At 38.1% G+C, this 13,062-nt stretch overlaps 1 protein-coding gene across 1 annotated transcript in view; it reads left to right on the forward strand.

Annotated features, from left to right (window-relative positions):
- OCA2 (OCA2 melanosomal transmembrane protein) overlaps positions 1 to 13,062 on the forward strand; it is a gene marked incomplete at both ends in the record, with an annotated part of 183,971 nt that overhangs the window by 59,176 nt on the left and 111,733 nt on the right. The window contains 2 exons of the mRNA XM_084279046.1: positions 2,148 to 2,286; positions 11,180 to 11,312. Of these exons, the coding sequence (XP_084135172.1) occupies positions 2,148 to 2,286; positions 11,180 to 11,312 (272 nt within the window). The remainder of the gene's footprint in view (positions 1 to 2,147; positions 2,287 to 11,179; positions 11,313 to 13,062) is intronic.

Genomic DNA, 13,062 nt, shown 5'->3' on the forward strand with positions numbered 1-13,062 from the left:
ACCCTTTAAGTATTGGACTTTTTAACTAGAAGTATACTAAGTAAGTGCTTTAATTTTGTTCTAAATGAGTTTTTAACACTGAAGAAGGGGAAACTCAGTATGTGGGAAACATTTATATTTGAATCACTATCAAAGTTAAAATAAAATTTTACCTTGTCTAGTAAAACAAAAAAAAATCCCTATTTCTAAAAGCTTCATGCTGAAGATCATGTTTTTGTTTTTATCTTGCTGCCATTGTCTTTAGTTCTGGTGTACAGCTTCTTTATGTTGCACTGCACTGTCATTGCCATGGAGATAAAGCTTCCAGAAAATCCTACTAACTCTATGAATAGAAGGATTTATATTTCCGTTAATAAGACATAAAACATGATACTTGTTTCACTCTGCATTTTGTAATAAGATGCTAGAAAAAAATTAATGACTACTTGTGTTTAGCTATAGGTTATTTTCAAGATTCTTTGCTATTGTGAACTGGAAAAGGCTAATGGTTGTTCACATGGGCAATTCTATAACTAGGGCAAGTTACCCAAAGAAGTTTGATCCTACCACACAGCCAGCACATTCTGAGAGTTTTATACTTTGGGCTTGGCCGTGCTTTGGCGTGTGTCAGAGGTTCTTTCTTCAAGCTACCTCTAGACTCATCAAAAGGAAGAATCACTAAGGAAAAAGTTATATTTTGAAACATTTGGACATCAAGAAGTGATGAAGTTAAAATTGCAAGTACAACTGGGGTCTTGTACCACAATTGGTACAATTGGGTCAGTTGTACTATTAAGTACCCTTTATTTTACCCTGTTGGGGAAATAGTGTATTTTTGCAGTAATTTTGTTCTGGGGTTTTTATGTGCTGACATATGTGTCATCTGCCTGTTTTTTCTGAGCTTTAAATTGACACTTTTGGCGACAGCATAATTCTACGAAGTTCAGTTTTTCTGTGCAATACTCTGATCCCTTTGAAATATCAGTTTTAATAATACAGAGCTAGACTGAAGAGTAAAGCTCAACTCTTCCTTCAGAGAAACGCGTGACAGCACTACAGTGAAAGCAATCCTGAGAAAGCATCCTTGCTGCCCAGTCTGTCCCCCCACCCCCCCCATCCCGTATTAGGTAGAGGGGGCGATATGTTGAGCATGGACTCCATCCTTGCACACCGGAGCAACATTTTGATAAGCCATGAGCAGAAAAGCAGTCGCTCTGTATTTCAGAGTTCTTAGGTGTGACCTCAACTTTCAGCCTTTAATACTACAGCCCGGGTGTGCAGTCAAACCTGCGCTTCAGAAACGAGCGGCTTGTGCGGATCTGTGCGCAAATGTAATTTGTGTGAGCTGGAGTAAGCTGTGTGGAGATTACTGTGTGTAAGTGGGCTCGGAATTGAAGTGCATCGTGAGGTTACTGAGTCAACCCTCATATCTCCCAGAGCATTTTAAGAAGCTTGTAAATAAAGGAACATTTTACTTTTTCTTGTTAAAGAAGCATCTTACTAAAGAAGCATTAAATATTTTTTGAACTGCTAAAAGCATTTTGTGGTAGATTTTTTTTTTTGGTAATAAAGAGGAAGGTGTATTTTCTACTCCTGTTGCGCTGCAAACAGAAATACTCCTGATCAAGCTTTAGAGAAGGGGAAAAATAGGAACAGAGTAAACCAGATAAACCTAGGCTGAAAGCTGAGGTCACTAATAGATGATTCATGGCTAAAAGGTTGCCTGTGCAATCTTCCACCACTGCTCCCCACATGAACGTTAACAAATGATGCTGAGTGCAGCTCCTGTGGCTGCCCAGAATAGTTTTCCATAGGTCAGAGTGGGCCTGAGTACCGCAGTTTAAAAAGGTGTATGATGCCAAAAATGTGAAATGCTATTTTCTGTGTAGTCCAACTCTTGTAGTTAATTACATTTAATGAAATGCTTTTTAAAAAGCATGTTATGTTACCATTAACTATTGCATTAGAAATGTGAAAAAAAGAAATTTTTTTCATTTATGTTGATGTAAATAATACAGCACGTATAAAATTGAAACTTTAATAAAGCACAAATATTATGTTTAAAATCTGATGATTTTTCAGTGAAAATTTCATAAATTTTATGTTTTATGATTTAGCGTAATTTAGTCATAGAATAAGAAGTTGACTTCATTCTCTTTATACCACAGGCTCTGTGAAGTACTGAATCTGGATCCCAGGCACGTTCTGATTGCAGAAGTCATCTTCACAAATATTGGGGGGGCTGCCACAGCTGTTGGGGATCCTCCAAATGTGATTATTGTTTCAAAACAGGAGCTGAGAAAGAAGGTATGTATTGCAAGATGCTCAGCTGCTAAAATTAAGTACTGAGGCTGACTTATGCAGTGTTGAACCTTTTCTTCACCCAGACAGCCATATAAAAATAATACAATCCACTTTTTCTGTCATGCTATTTCTTTCTCAGTAGGATGATCAGACAGAACAAAGTGATCTTTTGGGGACAACATTACAATGAAGAATGGACTTTTTGATATGGACTGAGAATACTAGTTCCCATTTTTTTTTTGTGGGGGGAAGATTTCCATGTTAATGGCAAAGTGAAAGAAGCAAAACAATCGAGGGCTTTACAAAGAGGGCAACAAGTTGGAAAAAAAGAAAAATGTGAAAAATGAAGATGAAAATCCAAAGTTTCTTTTCAGAACACAGATAATGTTTTGAAAAAAATTGGGATTTTTCAGAAATTTCAAACCAGAAATAATGGTCCATAAGCAAACCCCCACTATGCAAGAGGCTGCGTTGCCCCTGTAGACCCATGTCATACATGACTACGCTGCAGGCAGAGACTGTCCTTCAACGGCAGCCCAAGTGGATGTTGGGGGGAGAGAGGAGATGGGGGTTCCTTCCATACAGCACAGGCTGGAGCTGGCTCCCACCTCCTACCAACATTGTGGTATCCCCAAGCTGCAATGAGAGATTTTAACTTCCAACACTTGGCTCCTCAATCTACGGATAAAATCTTTTAATTTTTCTGGGTGAATGGTGCTAAATGGAAGGACCACCCTGGACCCACCATCTCCTCCCACCAACATGGCCCTCTCTACCCTGCAGATGGTCAGAGCCACTGCTGGCAGATGTTCATATCTGCAACCTTCATCTTCTGTGTGGAGCTGATATTTGCATGAGTTTTTCATGTTTTCAGCTATCACTCACATTCCTGAACAGGAGGACACAAAGTTTCACTTCTGCCTCTGGTATGATGATTCCCTCAAATCTCATGGTACATCACTTGTCTCTGGTGTGCTAAGGACAGCATGGTGGCAGTCTGTTCAGCATGCAAGGGGCAACTCCTCTGGGGATCACAAAAACATAGAATGTGTTAGATTTGAAGGGACCTTTACAGATCACCTAGTCCAACCCCTCTGCAGTAAGCAGGGACATCTTCACTAGATCAGAATCCTCAGAGCCCCATCAAGCCTGATCAGGGATGGAACCTCCACTGCTTCTCTGGACAACCTGTTCCAGTGATGGGACAGGTCTACTCTCCTTCTGCCCCTGCCCCACCATCACCATGAACCACCAAGAAGCACCACGACAGAAGGGGCAGTAATGTAATGGGCAAGTCTGTAGGGACACCAGGCATGTTTTCTGTTTTGGCCAGGTGTCATAAACCCCCAAAATAAATATATTTAAAATAATTAAATGTAGTGTATGGGCTATGTGTAAGTGAGATGAGGCAACTGTAGTATAAAAATCCTTATTTTTTAAATTTGGAGTTAATTATGCCTCTATTGCAGTACCAAAAAAGGATGTCTTCTGATTAACTGAATACACTCAAATTAATTAAGTACTGTCCAGATTGGAAAATACCTTTGAAAGTTCAGAGTATTTAATAATGTTTGCCTTCAAAATATTTGAAATGTACTGCAATTAGTTTGTTTGGATGATGACTTTGGAGACTATAACATTCCTGGCTGAGGATTTGATAGCTAAATTTTACATTTTTAAATATGAATTCTCTGCAGTTATTTAAGCCTTTTTTTATAAAAGAGAATAATTAGCACCTGCCATACAGGTCATTTTCCTAAATACTCAGAAACTCTTAATCTCTATAGAACCTTTAGAAGTGGCTATAAACATTGGAAGCAATTAAGAAATCACATTTCTGTTGAATGAGATACTGATAATTTTAGGAGCAATCAGAGGTATAAATACCCCCCAAAATGTGACATTATATGTTTCAAATCATCTTGTATTTGAAACAAGCACAAAAGCTTCCCCAATATTTTTAGTCTGGATAGTTTCCAGATCTTTTGTTGCATCACAGAAATAAAGATGTATAAACAAATAGGTTGGATTTGCCACACGACCATGGGACTTGTGCTTCTTCTTTTCCATTGTTCTCATCTGTTCTTTCTATCTGTCTATGTATGTATCTATGTATCTATCTTTCTATCTGAAAGAGAGTCAAAGACATATCCTTGGCTCTGAGGCTGAGTGGTTTGGACCAGCTTCTGTCAGCACTCCCTCTAATGGAGACTTGCCTGGGAGACCTCTGGCAGAATGAACTGGATAGAACCAGAAGTTAGGGCAGGGAGGGAGCTGAGCCATCTGGCCTCTTACAGTCTGCGCTGTTGAACTAACAGTGTGATTCCTAATTTTGAAGGCCCGCTCCAGCACACTCTCTTCTATGCAGAAGCACATAGATGTTGTCTCATTTCTGAAACAACTTCTAGCAAAGGCTGCTGTGAGGAAGAGTTATACGGCCAACCCAAATTCCACCTCCAAAATCCATGGGATGTCTGCTATATTCGTACCAAGGAAAATTTTTACTTCTTTTTCCCCACAAGTTTTTCAGAGCTAAAAGTTCTCGAGTGCAATAATGGCATTTTGGAAACTGGACTTCATGCAGTATTTTTAGTAGTGTCTATTATGATAATTTCTACAGAAAATAGCTTGGTTTTGACATCTTTTTAATATTATGGTCGTGTTTTTCCTTTCTAGGAAACTTTTTATAGTTGATATTGTCATTGAAATTCCCCTTTTCATCCTCTTGCACTTCATTTTTGGTGTTTGTTTTACATAGTAAGTACAGGAGTACTTGGACAAATGCCCTTGTAGGAGTCTGAGTAGAGTATTGCACAATGTGGATGACTGGGTTTTCTCTGTTTTTAAGCGCCATTGGGAAGAGAATTTTAGTTTAGATAATTTCAGTTCTTCCTAAACTTTCACTGGTTTATATCAACCTCTAAAAGCAGCCTAGTAAAACATTGTACAAGCTTACACTTTCTTAAGAAACCTTGGTTTTTAAATCAATACAAAATGAAGTGCAGCCTTTTTAGTTTGGGTGCTGTTATTGAGTTATAGCATTAGAAATAATTTACTCTTTCTTTACTGTAGGGCTGGAGAGATTTTTCTCCCTAGATTCTGTGGAAAACATGTCATATTAAGAATATTTTATTTAAAGTGTGTTTGAATAAATAAGTTTTTTGCTACAGCTTACTTATTAAAATGTAGGGATAAGCTTGTTTATTTTTCTTGAGATGCAAATGGATGCCAAAAGAGTTTTTGTTTTGTAGCAGTATTTACTTCATAGTGCTACCATTTCCCCTACCATCATGCTTGGAATCAGTGGGACATTTGCATAATAGGAGAGATTTGTTGTACTCTTGCTTGTCCTTAGAGTTGGAAGAACTCTCACAAAATAACATTTATGTTGTGATGCTGGGCAAGAAAAATAAGTTTTCTCTAAGAGCAAATGTTAACTCATTCAGTGAATACAAATGTTTTTAATATCTCTTATTACCTCCAGAGTACTGCTACTGAGTGACCATTGTTAACAAAATTTATTATATTTTTGTCTTGAATAGATATGTGCTGCAGACTTTGGTAACTCCATTTTTGTATGCACAGTGGAGCATGAATGATTTCAAAATGGTCATTGCTTTCAGGAAGGCTCAGTGTTAAGTCCTTTATATTTGGGAACTTCACATGTATCTACAGTCATGCCTCTGAAATCAGAAGCTGCTTGTGCTCTAAGCTTAGGCTGTGATTACACGATCTTTAGAGAATGGATGGTGAATTTGTCTCCAGAACAAAATGGTATGGTGAACATAGTGTGCACTAGTGTATCTAAATTTAATTTGTCTAAAAAGAGGTAATAATAAGAGCAAAGGCAGTTTTAGCATGTGCTAGCCACTGGATTATAACCTCTTATTTACTGTCTTTGTTAGTATTTGATACAGCTTGTACTGTTAATTCAATGTTTGCTCAGGATTTGGGTTTTCAGCATCCCACTCAGAGTTATTACTGTCATTTAATAGGAACTCCCAGGAAAATGGACAGCCATCAGGTTCCCATTTTGCTTTTCAGAGGCTTGCAGACTTCATTCTGAAATTTAGCATTATGCAGTGTTACGTGGTCATATTTAATAAAAAAATGTCTCACCAAAGGTTTATAAATAGAAGGAGATAATTCTGAAAAATAGATCCTCTATATGAATCTATAAATATATTTCAAGCGCTGGCAGACTGTGAAATGGATTCCTGTAGTTTACTAGGCATTTTTTGTTGAGTTTGCTGGATACAAGATTGTTAAAACTTTTAATCAATTTGTAAATCTCCTTCCCTTTCTGTCAATGTTTCATTGATTCCTTTTTTCAAAAAAAAAAAAATCCTAGGTAAGGCATAGGAAATGAAATTTATGGGTTTATGGCTGGTTTGAGAATTTTTTCCACATTTCTGCATGTAGTAATCATTAAATAGTATGGTGCAAGACAAAAAAGGAGGTCTGTCAGCGTCTCAGATAGGCATTATCTTCATGTAGCTGTATTAGACCGTCAGTGATTTTTGTCTCAGTGATGTCATGAGTAGTCCCCCCTGAGACAACATATATCTCACTCACCCAGACAGAAGGGACATTTAAACCAGTGTAGAAATAATTAATTACTCGTGCTCTTTCTAATTTTATTAGGTTTAAAATATTAAGTAAATGGCATTCTGGCTAGAAGCACAGTATTTTTCTGCCCCGTGAATTGCTTCACCTATCTGCAAAGGTCTGAATTAATTTCACATTTCCAAAAGCAGTTAAACAATAAAAAGACCCCCAGGATGATAGAATAGTAGTATTTTAGGAAAACAATATGATACTTCCTCCTAATGCAAAATTAATATATTTGACTTTGTATTTAAAGCTATAAACCAAAGAAAGATGTCCACACTATTTCAGCTGTGAATCTGTGGGCCGTGGAACCTTTAGGCTGTTGTCTTGCTAAAAATCTTTAGATTTGACTGGGGAATGGGAGAAATTTAACATGATCAGCATAGCCTCAAGTGAGGGACATTTGAAACATGTATTGTATTTATCTGATGGACTGAGATCTCCTGGAAGAAAATTATTTCTTGCCAATTGTGCATGTCAATTCTATTTCCAACTATTGTGCAGGAAAACGTAAAATCTTTATGAGAATGACAATTTGTTGTATGCAGCAGATACATGGAGCCCTTCAATGTGTTTTTACAATGCTGAATCCTGGCCACACCAGTGCAGAGGACTCAGGAGCTATAAAATGTGTTAGCCACAGCTACAAAGGGTACGAAAGTAGGTTCTGTACATGTTACGTGCCTTTTCTAGGGAGTGGGAGAGGGAGCAGGAACAACTGATGAAATAGCTATGCCACCATCCTGGTATCATCTGCTGAATTGTGTCTGAGGTACAATGTAAACCCTTTAAAGTTGAGAGGATGTCAGCTGACTACCTGAGAGTGTCATGTGGGAAGTAGGCCTGCTCCTTCCCTCAGGGTATAGTCTGTGTTCTGCAGAGAAGCTGGTGCTAAGCACCCAGCCTAAAGCATCAGCACAAGCCGTGAACCATTTTTCACCATGCGCACTTCTGATATCAGCCATAACAGTCGTTGTGCTTGATGGTCCTCAGCTTGCTCATGGCTACAGGGTACAAATTGTCCAAGGCTAGCAATTGTCACCTCTCCTATGAAGAATGGCTGTGAGACAGTTGGGCTTGTTCAGCCTGGAGAAGAGAAAGCTCCAGGGAGACCTAATTGTGGCCTATCAGCACCTAAAGGGTCCTACAGGAAATGTGGAGAGGGACTCTTTACCTGGGAGCGTGGTGAGGACAAGGCGTAATTGGTTTAAGATGAAAGAAGGTAGGTTCAGATTAGATGCTAGGAAGAAATTCTTTACTAGGAGGGTGGTGAGGCCCTGACGCAGGTTGCCCAGGGAAGTTGTGGTGGCCCCACACCTGATGGTGCTTAAAGTCAGGTTAGATGGGGCTTTGGGCAACCTGGTCTAGGGGAAAGTGTCCCTACCCATGGCAGGGAGGAGGGAATCTTTGACATTCTTTCCAACCCAAAGCATTCTATGATTAGAAATTAGCTTTTTTCCCAAGTATCTGCAGAGAATTTCTGCCGACATATTCTGTGTAGTAGCTGGCATCCTTTGTGGTGTTAGTGCATTGCTTCCAGCCTAAGAAAAGCTTCATCTCCACTGCTCTTTGTAATACTAGGTTGGGTGCAAAAGAAATTTTCCTAGTTCTGATGATTCTCGTTTGAGTATATCCTGACCAATTCTAATTACTTTATTGATCCTGAATCATCTATACTCCAGTCAGTTTGTTTTTCAGAGAATAAACATTTTTCCCGTCAGATATAGGCACTGCTGTTTTGGCTACTGTAGCTTCAGTGTTTTTGTTTAATTCCTTTCAGCTTCCTACCTCTTCTCAGGTCACTTTAGAGATCATACAATGCTGAATACCTATTTTCCATACTTTCTGAACTGTTTAATGGCACATTTTCAATGCTTCAGCAATTTCCCTAACAAGGCCCCCCCTCAATCTTTTCTTCCCCCCCCCCCCCGCCCCCCCCAGTCTTAGAGGCTCCTATGTAAATTAGATTTATTTTAAATTTTGAATTACTGCTATTAAGGAAATATACAGGGGGGGATATGGACTTTATGGACTTTGGGGCATGTCTTACAAGCATTGAGCCTTTGCAGAATTTATTTTTTCTTATCATTGCTATTTGTAAATTTCCTAGAGTTATGAATGTTGATTTCATCCTTATAGAAATGCCTCATGTAGCTCTGAATCTTGACTTGATGCCCAGAGGCCAATCTTTCTGAGTATTTATAAAAATTGACTTGTAAAGTCTGTCTTGCAGGGATGTCAGACACTTAACTGGCTGACCTATGATGTAGGCAAACTGAATGAAGGTATATTATTTTCCCCTGTGGTATCATGTTATTCTGTCTGATTCTTAAAATAATCTTATTGCAATTCCTGAAGAGTTTTCTTTCTACTTTCATAACAGAAATGGCAGTTGAGTTATAATGAAAGGCCAGGGAATGAACTGGTATATAGTTTCACCTTTAGTGGCTGGAGAGTAGAATTGTTGTCATGATTTAACCTGGCCTGCAGTTAAAACAGTCGCACAGCCATCTTCTCACTTCCCCCACCCAACTCCCGACCCAGTGAGATAGGGAGAGAGAATTGAAAAGGAAAATAAAAAGTGAAACTCGTGGGTTGAAATAAACACAGTTTATAGGACAGAAGAAGACAACAATAACAACAATAATGGTTATGGTGATGGTATATGAAACAAGTGATGTGCAGCACAACTGCTTATCAGCCAAACCCCATACTCAGCTAGTTCTTGAGACGAACTGCCTTATGGCCCAGCCCCCAGTTGAGTGTCATACTGAGCATGACATCATACAATATGGAATATCCCTTTGGGTCAGCTGTCCTGACTCTGTCCCCTCCCACCTTCTTCTTGGCAGGGCAGCATAAGAAGCTGAGAAGTACTTGACTGCTTGGCAACAACTAAAACACCAGTGTATTATCAAAACGATTCTCATCCTAACTCAAAACATGGCACTACACCAGCTGCTAGAAAGAGAATTAACTCAATCTCAACCAAAGGAATATACTATTAAATAGCAGCTAAGGATTTTTTTTTTTTAGCTCATGAACCTGAAACCTGTATTTTCAATATTCAAATTCTAATCCTAGGTCTGCATATTTAAGTTTAAGATATATTTAATTATCTGCAAGTTATGGATTTTTTTTCCAAAAAATGCTCTTTATCTGGCTAGAAAGTTCTTTATGACTTTAATCAGTTTCTAGCATTGTGTGTTTTTTATTATTCCCTGTGATACAATGGAGAAACTTTTTTTCCTTTTTTGAACCAGAGGCATTTTGGCTGGGACTTTTCCATGTAACTTCTTTATATAGGAGGCAATATAGCTGTTTCTAATTTGGCTTGGCACTGCAGAAGATTCTATGGGTAGGTAGCACACAGGTATTTGGTAAAAGTCACATCCTTGTAGAAACATTAAGGTGTTGCACAGAGACATCCAGTGGATCCTGCGGACTTTCTGGAGTCTTTGGGAAATCAGTGGATGCTCTGAAAAATCAGTTTGAACGACCTGAGTGGTCCAGAGTTTGGACGATGCTCCATATCACAGAGGTGCTTTGCTGGGATGATCAGTTTGGCCAGCCTCTAGTTTGTGAATGACAGTGTCTTGCTACCAGAGTACTTGCTGCAAACCTTCTTGGAGATTCATGAAAAACTTTTGGACAGGCTGATCATGACTGCTTCAAAAAATTCCATCCCAGAGGCTAATCCTGATCCACTATAGCGTGTGTAATATGGAATCATGGGGTAATTCAGTTGAAAGGGGACTAACATTTTGAGAATGCCTTCATGTGAAGAAATGTGTCCATTTTTTTATCAGTCAGAAAAATACAGAATACTGACATATAATATTTTTATTGTAGAAGAATATTTATGAATTTAGATTAAATCCTGTATCAGACTGAATTATTGTAAAAATCCATGTTGTCATCAGTTAAAAATAAAAACCAGTCATTAAAATTTAACTATTTCTGTGATTCAGTGTAATTTAAAATGAATTAAGAGTGATTTGAATAATGACAGAGAAAGTTAATGATTCAGTTTGTGGGTTTTTTTCTATCCATGTCAGGAACAATAAAATGTATTTCAGAATAACTTGTAATGCTGTTTTTTAGTTCTCTGAATTACTGTGGCTTGTCTCTTTCAAATAGGTGAAATACAGCATTCACTGTACTTGGAACTTATTGCTTTACAGTTACTATTGATTGCTAAAGTACATCTAGTTGAATACTTTTCCCTGTAGGTAACATAGGAAAATAACTGGGTTTTAATTTAGGTTTTCATTTTTGTTTCCAGGGATTGGATTTTGCAGCCTTCACAGGGCACATGTTTGTTGGCATCTGCCTTGTTGTTCTGGTCTCCTTTCCTTTTCTCAGACTTCTTTACTGGAACAAAAAACTTTACAATAAGGAGCCAAGTGAAATTGTTGGTAAGTGTGAAACCTTTTTTATTATCAGTACATTGAATACGTGCTAAATAGAAAATGCCTACTGTGATGTTGTCCTCAGATGGAAGTACCCACTCTCCTTCAGTCTCTGAACATTACTTCTTTAAATAATAATTCAAATTTTATTTTTAGTCGTGATATTTTCTGACTTTTAGAAACGGATGTTTTTGTGGTGATAAGGTTTAGGTCTTGACATGAATATTTAAATATCTTCAAAATTTATGGGGATATTTTACATCATTTATATCCATAGGCTTGAATACCAGAGTGTTCTGCATTGCAATAGGTAACATCTGCTCAAGGGGCTGAGTTCATGACCTAACTTTAGAAATACACCAGGTTTCCCTTACAACAGTCATAGTGCATTGATGTATTCCCTCAGAGACAAACCCTGCTGGTTTCCTTCCACTGGATTTTTTTGGCAATCTTTTCCTGGTCTGTGGTCGGTGAAGAACATTTCACCAAGAGTAGAACTTCCCAAGTTCTTTCCAGCTTGCTTCTGTGAATCTTTCAACCCTAAATTTCCTTTGTGTATTTTTTCTATAATTTAGCATAACTAAATCTATGTCTTTTTTGGTTTCTCAACTCTACAAATCTTGGTAAAGCTGCTTCAATGGCTTTTCAGTATGTTGGTCTGTTTTTTGTCTCCATGCTTTTATGGTTTTATGCTTTTCTATTCAGTAATTTTGAAGTTTTCATTGTTCTATGGCTTCTGATTGAGGGGTAAAACTTAATAACAACCCCAAATGTTGACAATTTCTTTATGAGGTAAGAAATAACTCAGTATAATTTCTTATCAAATTTTGTGCAAGGATTGTTGGATATAACTGTTTCTTCCCTGGGACTGGAGTCTTTTTTTCACTTTGGGTGGCAGAAGACTTGGGATCCAGGCTTCCACTGCACATACAATAGATGTTTTAAAGTGCTGTACATTGTTGAACCTGTATGTATGGGATATATTTAGCATGTGGAAGACAACTTTTCATATGGCTGATATGAATTAGCTCCATTTGGAATCCATGGAGAAAGATTAACCCTTCTAAAAATAAAATAGCTGTCTACAATAGAACAGATATATTGCCTTCCCTGAAGTTTATGTGTCTCTTTTGAGTATAAGGGGAGTCCACAGTGACTAACTTAGTGGTAGAGATCTTCACAATAGGTACCTAATTTGGGCAAGATGAGTATCACTTGTAGTGACCTGGCTGTTTCAGGGAAAATCAGCTTTAGGAGTAGGACTTTATTAAAAAGACAGAAGTAACAGTGGTCTTCTTAGTGGATTGTACTATCTCTCTTGAATACCATCTGACAGAAAAGACAGAGAAAACACTTCACTGCTCAGGAAGTTGGCTCTTGTGCAGACATTTGGTTTTGAGGGACTTCAGTGCCCACTCAGCACAAAGTGTGCTCAGCCCACCTGTTCACAGCTCCAGGGGCCAAAGTCTTCCTAAGTATTAAAAACTGAAGCATTTTTGAGCTGTTCTAGAGGTGATACCACCTAACTGTTTGCTAAGAGAATTAAGGAGATTTTTCTTTCCGTAGATTTGCTTGGTATGGTGTATGCATTTTTGTTACTCTGCCACCATCATACAACAGCTGAGGCTTTCTGCACCCTTAGATATTTAACCTGGAGAGCAAGAGAAATAAAGCAATGAGCTCAGTCACTAAAAAGCCCATATATTCCTCCATGACACAACAAAATAAAATTGTTTCATAAAGATATCAATAATTT

The sequence above is a fragment of the Gallinula chloropus genome (genome assembly GCF_964237585.1).
Source record: "Gallinula chloropus genome assembly, chromosome: 1".
In the NCBI taxonomy this organism is placed as follows: Eukaryota; Metazoa; Chordata; class Aves; order Gruiformes; family Rallidae; genus Gallinula; species Gallinula chloropus.